Consider the following 19,751-nt stretch of genomic DNA (forward strand, 5'->3'; position numbering starts at 1 on the left):
ATGTGAATATTTGCATCTGAAAAGTGCTGAAATCTGTAAGCAACCTTGCAAGTAGTTCTATATTTATCATACTGCACACTACACAGGCAAGAATAAACAGCACATAGCTAATATCTGAATTGCTGGAGGACAGCATCTGGCAGATGGGAAGACTCTCATTAACATGAGATGGAAATGATCATATTTTCAGAGAACTGTGTAATGAAACACTTTCCTACCCTTTCATCAAAATTCCAAAGCTTTTACCTGCCAGAGAGATACATCATGAGCAAGATATTCACTAATAGCTCTGGTTAGTTTGTCTTGATTATTTACATAAGGTAGCAAATACTTTCAGCCAGAAACTACTTTGTGGTCAGTTTTGAAACAGACAAATGGCCTTTCATTCCAGCTGTAAGCTATCCCTGCCAATGAACCAGAGATGAGAATACAGGATTTTTTAATAATCACTATGAAACCAAAAAGGGTGTTTATGAAATGGAAGCAGGGGAAAAGCCTCTATAGGGCCTCATTTTGCTCCCAGGGTTTGAGCCAAGCCTACTGAGGGCATCTTTCAATTTATGGCCATCCTCAGGCCTCTTTTCATACATTTCAATGGCCTTCAAACAGTAACTTAAGGCTCCTATTGATTCCAGTCAGAGTAAAGATGGAGCTCAAATTATCTGTTCTGTAGAGAAATCCTAACTCATCATGAATGGCTAGGTCTTCGAATCCACAGTGGAGGCTGAAACACTGATTGTTCATTCAAAAGCTACAGAACAATTAAAACCTTGTTTTAACTAATAATGAAGCTTGTTCAGCTTTTTATTAGCCACCTCTCAAGCACCCAGTAATTGCTGTTACTGCCTCATAAAACAAGGTATTGAATGATTGATGTGGAAACATGTTTTGGAGAAACGTTTGTGCCCACCATGACTCACTGATCTGTGCCTTGCAATGTGTGCACCATCAACAAAACAGGAGCATGCTTTGGCACTGATTGTCCTGACCTACTAGAGAGCAGGCTGAGTTCTAATACAAATGCAAGCATGCATTCAGAAAAAACTTTGAGTCCGTGACTTCTGGCACTTTAAAGCACAATGTTAGAGAACACCCAATGAATTTGGCTTAACTCTCACTTGCACTAAAGCCCTCACCACCTTGAGCTGCCAGAGTGGTCTTACAAAAGCATACAGGAAATGGCTACCTCTCACAGCCTGTTTTACTAACAGATTTACGTGGGACTAAGCCTAACAGTATTTATACCCTACAAGTTATCATTAAAGGGGCAGACTCTTCTGAAGGCCTCACAGCTGTATCATTTTAGCAGTATACAATCACTGACTTCTTACTGCAAGGTACTTCTAGCCAATGGACAAAAAATACTCTGGTAACTGAACTGCTAACAAACTGCCAACCTGTAATATATTTATTTATATATTTATTATATTTAATGTAATATTTCGTGGTTTTTTTTTCATTACAGTTGTCTACTCTCTTACAATTAGGCATCAATATTAGCACATGTTCCTTGATCATTGTTTCCCCCCTATTTTACAATAACCTGGTTCCCATTTTTTCCCCTCCATAATTTCAAGAAAACCATACTGATGTTAAAAGAGGAGTATTTCCTTCTGAAAAATTCCTACTGAGAATTCCTGTATCCAGCAGCCTTTTTTAAATACAAGTAAAATGTTTTTAACTGGCATATAAACCTCTGTAGAGTAGGTTGGGAACACTAGTTTATATCCTGCTGCTGTTAATCCTGCATAAGAGAGAAATAAATGCATTTATACTGTGTGAATGCAGCCACACTATGACCTGTATGACCACAAGAATCTTAGTATTTTAACAGCTATAATTACACACAGCTCATGCGTAAAGACAAACCCTGGGCACCAAAGAACAGTTAAAAGAAGCCATCAGTTAGTAAGCTGCTGGCTGGTTACATCTTAACATGTTCATTATCCTGATTTCAAGCTCTACACAACTCTCCCAGGAGTCAGAAAGAGTTTTACCAGAGAATCAGACAGATTTGTTTTTCCTCCAGGTCCTACTGCAGTCTTGGAAACAATGTACCCCCACTAGCACAGAGAAACTAAAAGACATATGGTACCACAGTAGATTTCAAGCATATAGCAAAAGTGTGAGGACTCCGAGTATTTCAGGAAGACACTAATTGGTTTTCCAGAGAACAAATACTCCCCATAGGCAGAGACTGTGTGAAAGGACACAAGATGCATTCAAGAACTCACTGTCTCTGACAAGAACCTTCATGGCTGGGTAGATTACTTGCAGCTTTCTGACTTCCATGCCAGCCAAATCAGGCTTTACATAATGCTGGAACCAGACCACCTTTGTGACATGAACAATGGGATTTTCACCATGTTTTTAAAATATTTTTTAAAAAATGAATGGGTTTGAAACTTCTTTTTGAAAACACTGTGTGAATTCACACTCTGCTGCCTCTTTTGTCTGTATTTACTGCTAGCACTGAAGCATCCACACCACCACCACACACCGTAGATGGAAGAAAGCAGAAGCTATTTTATTTATTGTTAGTTTTCTCAGGAAATTCCTAAATGGAAGTGCAGAAGGTTTCTGTGGCTTCCAGTACTGGCTCTCCCAAAGCAATTTGCAGTTGAGTACTGTTTCAGTAAGGGTAAGCTTTGAAAAATGATCTACAGTTACACTGAGATTTCTCTGACCTCCTTCTACTCGTTGTTTTCTCTACCCTTTTACTAGCATAAACCTACATTAATGCTGTGGCCATTCAGTGAGACTGACCACTTCAGAGACTCGGAGGAATGCTGCTACACTGAAAAAAGCCTAGCTTTGATCAGAGTAGTTTTTCAGTAGCTTCACAAATTCACATGACACAATGCACAATATAGAGAACTGGAACAATGAAGGAGGTAGAAACACCATGTTTCTACGTTGGACATTGCCTACAAACTCCTGTTTAGTAGGGCAACAGGCTTAGGTGTATGTTAATCAATCACAAAAGTACCTTCTGAGTTAGGACACGGCTTTCTTTGCCTTAAAGACTCAGTAAGACACAGCTGTATTTCACTGGGCATTACAAATGCTCTGAGGCTACAGGACATGGAACCAAAAGTCATGAGGTGATTGAGCGCAACTCAGAACAGTGATTTGCCACGTCACACATGGGAAAGGAGACGGAAGAGAATGGTATTTAAAGACAGGAGATGAAAGACACCAGAGATAAAGTAGCAAACATTTCAGAGAAATAAATCTGTGGAATTTTGTGTGCTAGAATTTGTGATCCATGAGGCAGCAGTAAGTTTGAAAGGATATCCAAAGGATCATCTCTAAGTGATCATATTTTTTAATGAACTGCTATTTCTTTTTCTTCTGCTGGGATTCAGGAGACAAATGTATGCAATACATTGCAGTTAACTTCCCTGATGGAATAAATGCACTGAAGTAGCACAACCTGCTGCATCCTTCAAGTTCTTGTTACAAATGCAAAGCGTGTTTGGCAGCCCTCAAGATCCTAATGCAACCTTAACTATCTAGAGTCCTGTCACAGATGTGGAGTATACATACAGAGTTTTTAGATAATATTAACAGCTTGAATGTGATTTAAAGTTATTCTTTAACTTCTTCAATATGTCTACCTTCATAAAATTGATAAGCAATCAATCACTACAGACTGAGGCACATTAGTAACAAAAGCACGCTCAAACGCCTTACCTGTACTGGCATAGCCCAAAGGTTAGGGCAGAGGAAAAAGAACCACATCAGCTGATTTGTGTCTATGGCAACCAGGTTACAGATCTGGCCTGCAGTCATCTCCCCCATAGACATGTTAGAGGTGGAAAGCTGCATAATTTTATTGTATATTTTTGTCTGGAAGAGAGATCAAAACATGTTAACATTCAGAAATAAAGTAGGATTTCTGGTTCCATCTAAAACACAGGTGTAGTACAGCATGCTAAGGGAAAACAACATTCCCAGTAACTTGAATGAAGAGCATAAGGCTTGGCTTTCTTTGTAACAGTGAAAATTTTAAGCTACTGTCTTAGTATTTGCCCAGAAAGGGCACAGTGCAGTTAGGTACATGATGGTTGTCTCAGCACTCCCTTTTTGCACCTCTGCAAATCAGCAAGAGAATGAAACCTTTACTGTCCAAAAGGCCCCAAGCCCATATTTACTATGATTGGTATCTCCAGCTTCTCATAGCTGTAACTAGTGCTAATAGAACTATTCATCATTACATTCTTCTTGTTTTTCTTTGGCAACTGATTCAGGTCTCATCCAGCCTCAAGACCACAGTCCTGGCTGAGAACATCGATACATTTTGTCTGGAGAGCTCAGCAACACTACAAAGTTTATTTCTCAGAACTAATGTGACAGGTCCTGTACTGAATTAAGTAGTTATCTCAGTGCAGAACCAGGCACCATGTGCGAAAATAACTTAAAACACAATAATCGAAGTATATTTTTACCAGATGGTTTGGGAAAAGACTACATTGAGCTGCTTTGCAGTCACAAGACTCAGCTGACAGGAGCTGCTCTGATTCAGTAAGTGTCTTTGGACCAAGTGCCAACTATTCATCGTGAAGCATAAAGTCATACAGGGCATGCTGCATAGGTGCAGTTTTACACAGGGGAGAAAATAAGAAGACAAAGAAAATTGAAAAATTATAGGAAAAAAGTATTTTAAAAAAGCCTGGCACTGGGACTGCCACAAATACTAACTAATTCTGTTGCTTAGAGTGATGGCTACACTGTTCAGTTTGAATGGTCTGACTGCTTGTGTTATCTGGGCCTCAGGGTAATATCCAGTGCAGAGAACACAAAGCTTTTCTTAAACAAAATTAATGTATCCCTGTTTTCTGACAATACCCCTTTTACACTTAGGGGTGTAACACTTCATGTGTTTTTTGGTTAGTTGCAGCTCTTCTGCTTGATACAAGCCATGTAATTGTTTTCTATGTATCTTGAATCAAATTTTGTTTCTTTAGGAATTTTCTACTTCACACTATTAAGGGAAAACCAGCGGATGGAATCAAGAAGTCTGGCAGCTGACAACTGTCTCCAAGTGTAAGATCAAAAGAAGATTAAACAATTACAGTGCCACTGAAAGCATCCATCCATCACACAGACTCTCACAGGATACATGTAGTTTGGTGGATAAATAGCGTAACTTAAGGCTGGCTTTGAAGCTGTCAGAGGGTAGATTTCAGCCAGTGCACTTGGCAATATCACATTGTAATCTTACCCCTAATGCTCTCATTTCCAGGCACAGAGCTTTGTATACTATGTAAAGCTTTGATCTGCTGTCCACAGTTCTACAGCAATTTTGGACTCCATTTTACCAATCTTCTGTTCAGTAATTACAGAGTCCGCAACACTTGGTAGATTTTGTGGCACGACCCACAGAATAAGACACTACTTCAGGTATAAGGAATACAACATAACCTTGTCCCAAGTATACTTCCAAGAATATTTAAAGCTGTATTATTTGCACAGGGTATTACAAAGATTCACCTTTGAGATAGAAGAGATATAATTCACAACCTAAATTATTTCAAAAGTTACATTCAGTTTTTCTGTCAGCAAACTTCTGTTCAAAGGTAACAAGAAATACAGCATTAAGATATTATAAATAGATGTTTATATCAGATCATCAGAGAAGCTGCAGAGGAAAAAGAATGCAGGTCCCAGATAACACAGACTTTAATGGCAATGGTTATATGCAACACACAACACATTTTAGGAGAGATTCATTTTGGAATTTAAAAACTCTAATTGGTATTTACAAACAGACATGATGGTACTAAAATAGATTAATTAATAATAATTAATTACTTAATATCAGCTACCTGTATTGCACCTCTCAAGTTGATTCCCGTTTCAATAGCAACATAGTAGGATGCTTGGAGAAATGTCCTTTGCAAGAGAAGGGCAAAAAACAAGAGTACAGCCAGAACATAAGCATTGGACAGGAACTCTTGAGATGAAATAAAGAAAACACCAAGGATTTTAATCTATTAAAAAAAACCAAAAAGTAGAAATCAGATGTTATGGTAGTTTAGCTATCAGTTTTGCACAATTAATTAGCAGAGGTAGCTACAGTTTATTACCTTGAAAGTGCTCCCAACCTCACAGTTTATCAGTTTAGGGAAACAGTCATATAATGTACCAATTCAGTAAGTTTTACTTAACTGCAGAATGACACCTATAAGATTTCTGATGTCCTTCCAAAATGCTAGGACACTGAGGAACTCCATATGGTCATTGCTAAAGGATGTGCACTGCCCACCGACTAGGAGACATCCTTTCAGAGATATGAGTCTCCTTATTTTATCACTTCAGGTCAGTGAACACTAAAATGACCCTCACAACCAGCTGAAACCCCATCCTTCCAACCCCTGGAACTACATGTTATTTTGGTTTGCAACATCTTGTTTTGCAATTTTATTTAGGGTCATTACCTCCAGCAAGTTCACCAAAGTGCATTTTGAAGCATGTCTATAGCTTGCTGGGAAAGCAGTACACTTCTTCTAGATCACGTTTAACAAGCTGACACTTTAGGTGCCACAATTAGCTGTGAGGCTAGCTTTCCTTGTGAAGCCTTATGGAACTAAAACGCCTCTGATCTTCCCTGGCTGCTTATCTTTCTACCCTTGGCTCCTTCAAAACTTTGCTTATACTGACATAACAGGAAGACAGCCCTTTCCATTCCCTCTCAGGGCTTCTTATCATTTACACTCCAGCTGTGTTCCCTGCTTCACACATTTCTTCTGGCCTACATAGTCCCTTTGCTGTTGCTGATTTCAAGGCTTCTATAACATTTAATAAACTGTATTTCACAAACTCTCACTGTCTGTACAAGTTATTAGATCTGATCTGCACCTTGCAGTTAACTGTTTCTAGAAATCCCATGCAACAAGTTAATACAGAGACTAAACTTATTTTAAATAATGAGGTTTGGTGCAACATTTGAATGTGCTGTTAGCAGATACTCCTAATACTGAAACTGCTAAATCTAACATTGCAATATGGAAGATGCTACCAGCAAAATATAAAGGTTATCATTCTGTCAATCTCTTCTTAGGTGTGAAGTGATTAACACCCAGAGAAATTCATGCCATAAGAATGTTCTGGGGTGACCATAAATATTGATGCTGGAGCTATAAATAAAAATGAAGAGCGTGACAGAATTTAAGATGCTGTCATGCTCTATAGCAGTTAATACTGCTTGTGACACCCATGTGATCTCAGAGTTCCAGCTCCATAGTAGTTTATATCTGTCACAAAGGGTCTAAAGATTAGAGCAAATACTCGGTCTTAAGATTTATCTCTTTGCCTTCAATTTCATAAACAAATTGTGTTTGGAAGACAAGGTTGACTCATTTCAACATCTCCTCAACCTACATTACTTAAGAATTGTCAATACAAGGGATGAGTAGAAGATGCTCCCCACTCCACTTGCACCTTACTTTGCCCAATCCTATCCCACTGTACGGCAAGTCTTTCCAACATCCTCAAACTCAGCAGCACATCTGACACCTTATCTTTGCCTTCCTAAGACAGTGTTTTAGAAGGCCTTTCTCATACCTATGTGGCTCTCAGGAGCAAACACTTAATAGGGTGAAGTTCTCCTTTCTTGAGTGATCACAAATAAGGATGTAACACTCCTATCAGTAGAGATGGTGCAACTTTTTCCAGAGCAGACCCAGTTGGCTAGCTATGTGGGAGTTTTCCTGAACACCCCAGTCTGGTTACAGGTGGTTTGAACAGAAAGCCTTCATGCATTTCAGAAAAATTTTTCATCTAATCCAGCAAAAGCAATTTTCAAAATTACATGAATGACATTGTAATTAGCCTCTGACCAGGAAAACAATATAATTAGCCTCTTTACAGAAAAGCAATTCACAGAAGCCAGGCAAAGGTGAAATACACCCTTAAATGCCACTCATAGGCTCTCATCATCAGTGTATATTGCTGTTAGGTGATCCCCAGTGTAAATGACAGTGATGAAGAGGGTACATCTTAGACAGAGTGAGGATGTCAGGGCTGGATGAGGCCCATCTTTAGGGCCTGTATGGATCAGACCTGAGCTGCTTTCACAGAGAAGCACCACTGACATCGTAATAGGAAAATTAAACAGGATAAGCTATAAACTGTGATTTGGTATCATTTCAGCTAAAGCAGCATTCCAAACAAATCATCAAGAAGCAGAGCTCAAAAGCTTCTGCAGTACTTTGCTGCAACATAGCCCTGAAATCTTAATTTTTTAATTAACTGGCCTCCACTGCATCTACTTGCTATATTAAAGTTTCCAAATATTAGGATAAGGATTGCAAAATGGATAAACAATTAATTTTAGCCTAAGGCCTTTGTTAAGTTTTCTGCAATGCATCAGATGTATTTCACTATTTACAGTGGACCTAATCCAAAGTGTACTTGAGTTAATGGGTATATTTCCATTAGTGTCAACAGACTTTGAAAACGAAGTCTTACATCAAACAGTAAGTGAGCTGCAGAAATAAACCGATCTTTCTCAAAGAAATTCAGCCTCAGCAACCTCATCTTATAATGAGAAAATGCTTCCTGAGAGTGTGCATTTTATTTTTCATTAATCAAGAAGTATGACTGATTTTTTTTTTTTGAGAACATGCATTTCAGTAGCATCCCTTAAAAATAAATATCTTTTGATCTTCCAGAAGTAACCTCCCCAAAGACACTAGTGGAAATTCTTTGTCACAGTTAAATAACTTGTCATTTTATTATGATGACCAAACCCTGCTTTAATTCTCTCAGATATGACTAATTTTTGGAGATGAAAAGGCCAGCCTATTGAAAACACACTTTTTCCTTTCTGAAAAGCACTCACATACAGTTTCTTCTCAAGACTGTTCATAAAATCCTTGATCTTACTGGGTTTTGGACACTTCTGACTGTTATCTTGACTGAAGTAATTTTCCAGACTTCAAGCCTGACTAGATGCGTGGGTTACCTGCTTTGCTCCCCATCACACTGTAACAGTGAGTAATAGGCAGTACATATTTACTGTCATTCTAGCATTCACAAATTCACTGCAGAGTCACTTTCTTTACTGAGGCCATCCATAGTCATAGCGTTACGTTTTTGACTCCTCTGTTTTTATGACACTTGGAAGTACCTGTGGGCGGATGGTGTTATTTCCTTTTCCAACATTATGAACAATCCCAGAGATGCAGAGCGGACCAGCAAATCCAAGCAAGTCAGCCAGGATACGGAACGTGCTGCTGAGAAGCAAGGGTCTTCCAAAAGCACAGCAGAGAGCACGCCAAATTGATCTGGATCCTTGTGGCAATGATGACCTTTTGTTCTGTTCAGAATAAAAAAACCAACACAGTAGTAAGGATTATGTTATACATTAACCTCAGGTCTGATGAATGATTGGTACTTTTATCCCCGCTTTAGTTCATTGACAATAAGTTGCAATCTTAAAGCTAAAACAGCACAGGAACCACAACTGTTTCTTTTTTCTTTTTAGACTCGGAACAAAGCATTATTTGCACTCATCTCCAAGTAAGTGTTTTATTTGTGGCTTGCTGAGGGAGAAAAGTAAAAAGAGGGAGGCTTTGTTTTCCTGGGGACACAGAGACTAGTAACCTACTGACTTCTTAGAAAAGATGCAAAAGATTTCTCTTAAAATTCTAAATACACTCAGCTCCCACCAGGGAATCAAAGAGAATCTGAGCTGATGTCGCTTCAGCTCTAAAGTCTCCTACAGACAAACAGTAACTGAAATAACACATAAAAAAAAATTATCCTATGACATCTCATTAATATTGACTCTGTAAATGAATGATTCCAGCATCTAATTAAGAAGAATAATGGTGTTGTGTGAATGCAGTCCATAATTGCTTTCCACATCAAAAGAGAGATGACATGGATTTTGCACACATGTAACTAGCAATTGTTTGACATACATGCTTAGAGAAATGTCATTATTTGTACAAGGTACAACTGAGGATGTGATCTCTGTTTATGGAAAGCTATGCTAATGGGGATCCTTCATTTGCATCCTGTCTGTGAAATTTTATATCATGTTCACAGCATAAAAAGTAATGAAAAACCACAAGCATTGAGTCAGCAGAGACATAATTCCCTGCTTTGCCTACCTTCTGTGCTTCGAAGGCTTCATTAAGGCGAATGTAATTGGTCAGAGCTCTCATAGCAATGGGAAGCTTGCCTATAGTTTTCAAGTCTATTGGTTTTTTATGGGCAGTCTTGATGAATGTATTCATCCACCAGTATGTTCCTTTGGATAACAGATTCACAAAGGGCTGTAAGAATCGAACACCAAGGTCCTGGAGGTCCTCAGGAGGTTTAACTTCTTTGGGAGTTTTGAAGAAAACATACCTCTAAAATTCAGAAAAATACAAAACAATCCAAAAGAATCACACTAAATGCATGGAAAATGGAAGTTCATTTGCATTAGTGCAGGAAAATAATTCTCACCTTACATTTCAAGAACAGCCCCCTCAGTTCCAGAGAGTGCCCCATAGAACACACTAGCTTAAGCCCAGCCCTGAGTTTTTCAGTCACTCACCCCCCTACCCCCCCATGCTGCCTCAACGGTAATTAGCTAAGAGCATGCAGCCACCTACACTGGCCTGAATAGGTCTGGGAAAGCACTGCACTGGAGGCTGCATATGGCACTAGTAAATGTTTTTCTGTCATTTAAGCCACTGAGAGCAAGGGCAGACTGATAAGGATTTGCTATTGTCAAAACTTTTTTCAGACGTTGCTCACTTTTGCGAATGCAAAGTCAAGCCTCTAAAGAAATAAACCTTTTCCTTTTGAAAAGTACTCAGTCATTCAATACCTGACTGCCCCTAAATCCTTTTAATCTTAATAGGATTTCTGGATATGCTTCACTGATATCTTTCCTCCAATCATACAAAGAGAAATAATGCACAGATCCTAGAAAAAATGCTGAAGGCTTGGAAAAGGCTATTTAGAAGAACAATGGGAACGGTGGAAAGAATACAGCTGGGAGTGAAAGTCAAACAAGTCAATCTTCTGTCTTCTGGTAGAAAATGGGGGAAGGTAACAGAAAAAAAGGTGAGGCTAATGCCTGCTGTTTCTGCTGGCACAGAGGCCTTAACCCTTATTTTTATTTTCTCCCACCTCTGCAGTGGTGAGCTCTCCGTGCACCCCAATCTCTTCCTCCTCCAGCTGTAGCAACAAACCTGGCTGTCCAAACTCTGCCATAGACACAACAGGCTGTAAGAAAAATCCATACTGCCCAGTGTGTTAATGGAAAGAGTCACATACTGATGTGAGAGAAGTGACAAGAAAATTTCCATAGAAAAGTTTCATTTCCTCCAGAGACCAAGTTTAATTTGTACACACAGTCAAGTGATGGACAGGCGAAAGGAAGAACTCCAGTATTTATATATCCAGCAGTCTCTAAATCTATTTCTCATTTTGGATTATAACCACAGTGGGGAAAAACTATACATATATATAGCAGGGAGGTTTGATAGCGGTCCCAGTTTCTCCAGTAAATCACTTATTGTTATTGTCTCCCAGAGAATGAGAGATGTTATTTGTGTGTCTGAGATATTCTCCGATAGAGCAGATGATTCCTTTCACCCGGACTTCCCTTGCATCAGAAATACTTGGTTCTGAGGACTGGAACTGTGAATTGTGATAGACATTTTAAAATAGAAGTTGAACAGGTGAAATTCATCTTAATTTAACTACAATGGAGTCTGGCATTTTTTTGAAATTATGGATTCATCTAGCCTAATGAAATTACATTAGCTTTTGATTTGCAAATATTTTTCTCTTTCTAACTGGATTTTCTCTCTCCTTTAGAAATGCATTTTACACTAAGTACCCAGAAATGGGAATACCCCTCCAAACAACAACAAATTAAAACAACAAAAAACACAGCAGGAGACTTTCATGGTTATAGGAGACTTAGATGTTTTTATAGTGTGCAGGAGAGTAACTTACCCTCACCCTGATGACATTAATTTCTACAGCTAGTAGCATTCCATAAAGAACAACCAGAAGTCCTGTGAGGCAAAATCGAAGCTGAGAAAATCCAACCCCATTATCACAGAACTTTACAAATTTGATGGTTTTAGTTATGAAAGCCAAAGTCCAGTAGAACAGTAATGCTGTAAAGGGAAAAACAAGTACATCAGCTCCACAGTTGCAAATTACACAATAGCATAATACATATCCAGAAATAATGCACAAGAAAAAATAAAAACCAGAGAGTGACCTTCTCAAGTCAAAACAGAAGCCAAATTCAATTCCACAAACATGGAAATATTAAGATACTATTAGTTACAAATGCTTCTCCTATTGGATTTAGTGATATTTGGGAAGTTTTACAAAGTGAAATCTGCAGAAGGAAATTTTCATCTGTTGTAAACATGCATCCACATAATGAGTTCAAGGCAGGGAGCTGCCCCACAAGTGAAGGCGGTGAATGAGGCGCTTCAAATTTGGTGAATGAGATGCTTCAAATTTGGTGAATGCTACAAGACTGCTATAAATTAGGTTTGAATGAAATTTTATCTCACTCCCTCTGATTGCTATCAGGAATTGTAAAGCAGTCCTACAATTACAACTGGTTCAAAACAGGACAGCTTTCTTTAAATAAATAAATAAATAAACCCCATACTAGTATCCCTTTCAGATTAAAAGCATCAAAGTCCTCTTGTTTAATTATTTTCTCCGACTGTCCAATTTCTGAGGTTTATTGAGCTACAAAACAAGTAAACTAGCTCAAGAACTCATGCAGAGTCTCATATTCAGTTGTGTACTCTGGAGGTTGAGAAAGCAAGCAGATGTTTCCAATTCAGTATGAAAACTGTTCTAAAATTTGTCCTGCTAAACTGTACAGCTATTATGCACCCATCCTGCAACACTGTACAAAGAACACCAGAAGTAGCTTTACTACTAGAGTACCCCAATAAGCAGCACTACACAGGAAGAGCCATGCTTGTTATAACTACCTATTTTAGCTTCAAAGAATAAATATTCTAAACTGTCAATTTTTTTTCTCTTAGTAAGAGATAACGACTACTCTGAACCAGCCAACAGCCTGGGTATAAAGTTGAGAAGCAGGATGAGTGCAGGAACTTTGTGTCCTTGTCCTGCATACCCCAAGGGAACGTGTTAATCCCCAGGTCTGGTATGGTATCTGCCTCTTGCTTATTTATGAGGAGCTACAAATGGACTTGATTTCTTCAAGGTACAAAGTGGAAAAAAAAATAAGTTAAAAAAGCCAACATCATCTCAAAGTTCCACAGGACTGGAAAATTCTATCCTGTTCAGAATTAATTAACAGGTTTTTAAGGGTCTTCTCCACTGCATTGGTGAAAGTTTGCCCACTGGATTTAGTAAGTTTTGGATAAGACTTGGTTAGCCTTTGCTTTATACAGTTACCAACTCTGCAAGCATAGGCATTGATACTGTGGATGAAGCAGATGCCCTGGAGTTGAGTGGACTTCACTGATAGTCAGATACAGCAGAACATGCCGTATCAGGTCACTTCCTTTACTCTATTTGTGTAGTATTAGTCCTTATCTACAACATTTTATAAACTAGGAACCATCTTTTGGTTTCCTGTCTCATATACTCAGCAACAAGTTAAGCTCAAACTCCAGCTTTTCCTCATGGTTCCAATTTACCTCATTTGTGTTAAGTTCTAAGAGAAAAGTCATGGCCACACTGCACTCTAGTGGGTTGATCTCTAAATATAGGTATAATTTAACTATCTCATACTAGGCTAATTCACATAAAGTTATCATCACCTAATCCCAAACGTCAATACAGAGTATTGCAATTAACACTGGAAGATGACAATATTCACAGTTGTGTAATAAGTATGTGTAGTCAAGAACAAAGGATGGATACTTCTAGAACCATCTGGTTTAGGCTCTCTCTCAAACATGAGACAACAAAAAAACCCAAAAAGTCAAGAATTAAAAAAAAAAAAATCAAAAAAAAAAAAATCAAAGGCCATCAGCTTGCAAAGACTTTGGATTAAAATTTAAATCAGGCTAAGTGGGAAAGACTGTTGTCTACTTTTCTTTCTTGCCTAAGAGTTAGATGTTAAAATTCTATTTCTTACAGGAGTCTATGCCCCAAAAATTCTTGAAAAAAACAAAAGGTCAAGATTATTACATATGTGCCAATAACACTTAAGAGTTGGCATTCACTGGTATAACTATTTACTATTCAAGTAGTGTCCAGAGCTTGCCCAGCATCAGCACTCTAAATACTGAACAAAATTATCATAAAAGGATTGCTAGAGGGAAAGAATTATGCAAAGCAAGGTACTTGACTACCAGTTGTACATTTGTGCTCCCTTCTCCATGACTTAACAGTGGGAATGTGGTAGTGACACTCAATTATTAAACATGGCATTATACCTCTGGAAAAAACCAAAACAACACCCACAAAAACATAAACTGTGCTTAAACGCAACACACTGACAAGAGGGAGGTTTGGATATCTTTTCACTTGGCCAATAGGTCCATATAGAACACTATTAGAAGTGACAAGCACTGAGAACAATGAACTGGCTCAGGAAAAATCCAAACTGAGTCCAGTAACAGCAGCCAGCAGACCATAGTACACATATAGCTTTATCCACACAAGGCAGCACTGAGATTGTCACAACCTGCCACAGAATGAGCTGACACACAGTACCACAGTCACATTTCCCAGTCTTGTAAGTTGTGAGACATACCAATTAACAACTTGGGGAAGTTAGATGTCTCAATGTTATGGTAATAGACAACTGATGTGATGGCTGCCAAGAAGGCCATCCCAGCTGGCATGTACAGGTGCAGATGGCGAGACTCAGATACCCTTAAAAAGAAAGAAATGAACAACTATTAAAATCAAACCCTCTTGGCTTTTGTTAATTATATTCTGTGCCCAGCCCTGGCATCCAATTTCCTACGATGAGTTATGGACGCAGATCTCTCCCATTTTCAATAGGATTTATGCTCTTAAATGACGTAGTTGGATTTCAAATTCTTCCCCTGTGCTGAAAATCAGATATGTTCATTCCTACTGAAATCATCTGGAATGTTGTTTAAATTAGGATAAGCAGCTCAGCTCCAAAATGAGAAAAGTTAATTTAAGCTAAACTAGTTTGGGAGCTGTCCATCAAAATATGCAGATATGACCAACCGATAGCACACTTGAAGGTTTCCTACAGAAACATTTTATGGAAATGCTTAATTTTCTTTTTTCCAGTCTGGGAGAAGGAACAGCACCACAGCGTAGGAAGTACTTACAGTGATCTGTGCTTTCAGCCAACAAACAAAACCTACAACAGAATCACAGACCTTTAAGCTTTGTCCTATAAAGCAGAACTCTCTTGACATTGCTTTAAGTAGCAGCAGAGGGGATCCTGCCAGCTGCAGCACTTTGGGATATGGGAATTGTTGGGTAATGTTGGTTTGTGCAGAGTTGGGAAGAATCATCTTCCCCCAGCCCCCCTTCCCACCCTCCCTTCCTTCCTACATGTCACCTTCTCTTACACTTCTCTTTCTCCCACAAAAGCAATGATGTGTCCTGTGTTGTTAAGAGGTACTATTCCCTTTGTCTCCCAATCCGCTCTGAAAGAGCGCCAAAATGAAGACCTTCAGGACACAAACTCTCAGGGAAATTCAGTTTGTCCTCTGAATCTCATGGAAAATAAGTTAGCATCTCTGGATTTGTTCCTGATGCAGCAAAAGCTAGCTTTGTGTAGTTTGAAGGGACTAAAAGAGCTGCGCTATCAGGGAGCTGAAGGCTGTCATGGGACATCACATTTCTGAGGGGAGAACATCCCAAATGTCTAACAGATCCATACTAGAACAAGGAAAGGAAAGCCTTCCCTCACATGGACATTGTGGTGAACTCTACAGAGCTGGCTGGAGAGGCATGCTGACAACCTGTGTCACAAACACTTAACTCCTTCTGTTGGCAATCAGCTGTACCTGCGTACCGCAAATAAGGTCCTCTGGTCTGAACTCCCAGTAATGTCAGGAGTTTTGTATGCCAAGGCTGAATTCTGAGTAAGGAAAAATAAGCAACAAGAACAGATTTGATGCAGCCTAAGCTTCAGTAGGTTACACTGTAAGAGTGGGAGGTTTGGTGGTTTTGGTTTTTTTGTTGTTGTTGTTTGTTTTATTTTAGAATTTATTCATTTCAGACAGAAGTTGCTGGAATTCCCTGACACAACCGTATCTGCAATAGGCTGCATCTATTGCTGAGGTGCTGAAACCAATGGTACTCTACTGCTGTCAAAAGGACTTACCAACATGATCCATTTTAATCTTAAAAAGCTGATGAGTCTCAAAATCTGCATTTACTCACTTGAGCACTTACTAGCCTGCTGAGTGCTCAGGAGGCAGGACTGTGGGTTGGCACTCCCCCAGTTACAGCTAGGAGCTTTGATTCTCATCAGGTGACAGTACTTAACAGTAGCACTCTGAGTCAAGTTAAACAGCAAATAAACATAATGAGAAGGGTAAAGTAAAATAAAAGAAGACTGCTGAAGAGTAAAATAAAACAGAAAATTCAAAGCAGATTTTGCTCTGAGCATCCCAACACTGAATAAGAAGGAAAAGAGATTCCTTTTTAAAAACTAGCACTAAGAAACATCCTACCTATATATTTTGTATAGGAGTTACAACAATAATGATGATATCAGCTTCTACAGCAGCATACTGCAGTGCCTTTCACACTGGTTGGTGGAGAGTTGGATGGATAAGCAGTGGGGCTTTGCTCTATTTAATGAGGAGCTTCAACTTTATAATCACTGAGCTGAAAATTCATAGCAGTTATGGAAATCAGACCTTTCTTTAGAAGATGATCATTGTCAGTGTTACACAGAATATGCTTTTTTAATAATAAATCCCTCTCCTGTATCACTTGTTTTACTTGGACTGTTTTCCCCCCACAGATTACTTCTAAAGAAATCCTAAATTGAGTAACAGATGATGCATCATGCTCACACAATGTGAGGTACTCTGCACAAGGTAACAGAAGAGGTGTACTGCACAACCATCAGAAGAGCCTCTATAGGGTATGCAAAAGAGCATGTGTCCAATAGACCCATTCCTTTTATTAAGATGAGCACAATTCAGCTTGCAGGGGAATGATCTACTCTGCACGTGGGAATTCTGTCAGAGTAAGGACTGTGGGACTGGGTCCTTGGACATAAAACATATCATGAAAATGTCACCATCTGCTTTAGTTGTTAGGATTTAGCTGTGTTTACTCTTTGGAAAGATAGTGTCATTAAGCTGAACTAAAAAACGATTAAGGTCAGTGTGCGTGTGCACATAACTTGGCAGGGTCTGTGGAATTTCTGATACAAGGTCGGTAGGTTAATCACCAAGAACACAGATTGTAACCACAAGAAATATGGTCTAGAAAAGAATTTAGACAGGGACAAAAAAAAATACCCTGAAACCTTTAAAATGCTCAATGCCATCAGAAGGTAGACATCCACTTACCCATCAGACACTATGCCCTCTGCAATTTCACACACCAGCACAAACAAGAGGATAAAAGTCAATATCCAGCGTAAATTGTGGCCAGGAAAATGAAGCCATGTGCTATGATGTATATGTACTTTGGAACTCTGACTTCCCCATCCTAAGCAGGAAAAGAAAATTATTAAATTATTACTATTTGTTAAGACCTTTCATAGCAACTGGAGTGACATACAAAGCTCCTGCATACAGAAAAGCATATGTACAACAAACCAGTGCACTAAAGTTGACACAACTCATTTGTTAAACATACATGTATTTAAATGTTGAATACATATTTGTATCAGCAACAGACATTCCTATGCTTCTAGCAACTTACTGTCATGTAATTACATCCATTAAGTATCTTTCAAATATATGAACAGTTTAAATGAACAACAACTGAACATTTGAACAAATATGCATATAATAATTTCTTTATTCCAATGTATTTCTTTAAAGAACTTACACATATGTTGACCTTTTGGGGTTTTTTTAAGACTAACTCATTCTATTAATGCAGATAAAAACTAGCAGCATTGAGAAAGCCAGATTACCCTAAACAGTTCTCCAGCTGACCACGTGTTAACAGTTGTACCGTTATTTCAGCACTGGACCTTTTAGGATGAACAAAACTAGCGGTTAAGTCACACCATTCGTGCCCCGGCTATCTAGAGGACAGACCAGGCTGGGCAGAAAGGTACTCGAAGGAGTCACAGTCACATGTATTAAACCAGCGGGCCACCTACTGGTAACCCCAGTTTTATGCTATCAAATAATATCTGCTGCGGATATGGCAAGAGTTGCAGCAGCCGGGCAGCCCACCTAGTCACTCCCGGCAATGAGGGGGCTGCCCGGAGCCTGAAACTCTGCCGTAATTGCAGGGGGCATCATCTGATAATTTAAGACTTACCACCAGGTTTGCTACACTTTAAAGCACAGTTATTTTGCTTCCCGCACTGCTAGGCATGACCTGCAGCCTCCTCCAGCACCCAAGCCACCCCTCCCAGGGGATATCGCCTGCAGGGAGCCTCGTAGGATACCCCTCCAAAAGCCCCAGCAGCAAGAAAGGGGCAAGCGCGGCCAGGAGCGGAGAGCCGCCCATGGGGGCGGTGCGGGGGCAGCCCTGGGAAAGGCGCTCCCCGAAGCATCCCGGAGCCCGCGCCGCCTCCTAGCATCCTCCGCAGGCTCCCGCACTGCTGCGCGGCGGGGACCGAGCTACACGGGTCAGGCCAGGCTGGAGGGAACACGGCAAGGCCATGCCAGACAAGCGGGGGGAATAACACGACACAAGCGACACAGCAAAGCGTGGGGAACCCGGAGCAAGAAATAAAGGGGCGGGGGAGGACCGGGGGAGGACAAGACAAGGCAAGACCGGAGAGTGGGGCTTGCAGAACAACAGGGGAAGGCAGAATGCGAGGCACAGGCGGCCACAGGAGCCCCGCAGGCACTCACCGATGAAGAGGATGGGGAAGGTGATGAAGAGCAGGAAGACGTGCGGCACCACGTTGAGCGCGTCCACGAAACAGCCGTTGTTGAGCACGCCGTGGTCCACGTTGTAGGCGGTGGAGTTGCCCTCGTCGCCGCAGAAAGCCAAGGCCATGGCGGGACCCTGCGCGCAGCCCGGCGCCGCCTCCACCTCCGCGCACATCCAGGCGGGGCCGGCGCGGGCTGCGCGGTGGCGGAGACAGCTCTGCCCGCACCTGCGGCCAGCAGCAGCCGCGCACCGGCATCGAACCCGCCCCCAAACTCCGCCTCGCCTCCAGCTCAGCTCAGCTCCGCCCCACCCCGCCCGATGTGCTCCAGCAGAACTCCTTATGCATCGGGACTGTTTGCAGTATTCGGACATCGGACCGCCACTTCGAGCGGGCTCCACATCACTCACTAGGCGGTTTTATGTATACCAAGTAATCTATAAATCAAACTTTTCAACCCGTTTTGTCTTAAGCAGCACCAGGCCAACGCCAAACAAAACCTCTAACCAAATACCTCTATGCTGGGGGATAAAATTACAAGGCAAAGCGTGACGCTCAGCAGCAGCCGGTACCTGGCTTACATGTCCGAGCACAGGCTGAGTCAAAGCCTGAGGTCCCAATGTCTCTGGACTGCAGCCATTAAACACTCGGCCATAAGATGTGTATCCAAATCCTTTACCTTGGAGCTCCTCCCTTTCATGGTCATAAAACCATGGAGTATCTTAAGTTGGAAGGGACCCATTAGGATGATCAAGTTCAACTCCCT

General features: G+C 40.4%; 1 protein-coding gene across 1 annotated transcript in view; it reads right to left on the bottom strand.

Moving 5' to 3' along the window:
• Positions 1-19,237, bottom strand: part of ABCC8 (ATP binding cassette subfamily C member 8) — a 68,570-nt gene extending 49,333 nt beyond the window's left edge. Inside the window, exons 1-8 of the mRNA XM_054171874.1 lie at positions 18,966-19,237; positions 17,493-17,634; positions 14,726-14,847; positions 11,971-12,137; positions 10,125-10,367; positions 9,137-9,325; positions 5,832-5,996; positions 3,697-3,852 (exon numbers count right to left, since the gene is read on the bottom strand). Of these exons, the coding sequence (XP_054027849.1) occupies positions 3,697-3,852; positions 5,832-5,996; positions 9,137-9,325; positions 10,125-10,367; positions 11,971-12,137; positions 14,726-14,847; positions 17,493-17,634; positions 18,966-19,161 (1,380 nt within the window). The 5' untranslated portion in view covers positions 19,162-19,237. The remainder of the gene's footprint in view (positions 1-3,696; positions 3,853-5,831; positions 5,997-9,136; positions 9,326-10,124; positions 10,368-11,970; positions 12,138-14,725; positions 14,848-17,492; positions 17,635-18,965) is intronic.
• Between the last annotated feature and the right edge of the window lie 514 nt (positions 19,238-19,751).

Source organism: Dryobates pubescens, chromosome 22 (genome assembly GCF_014839835.1).
Source record: "Dryobates pubescens isolate bDryPub1 chromosome 22, bDryPub1.pri, whole genome shotgun sequence".
Taxonomy (NCBI): Eukaryota; Metazoa; Chordata; class Aves; order Piciformes; family Picidae; genus Dryobates; species Dryobates pubescens.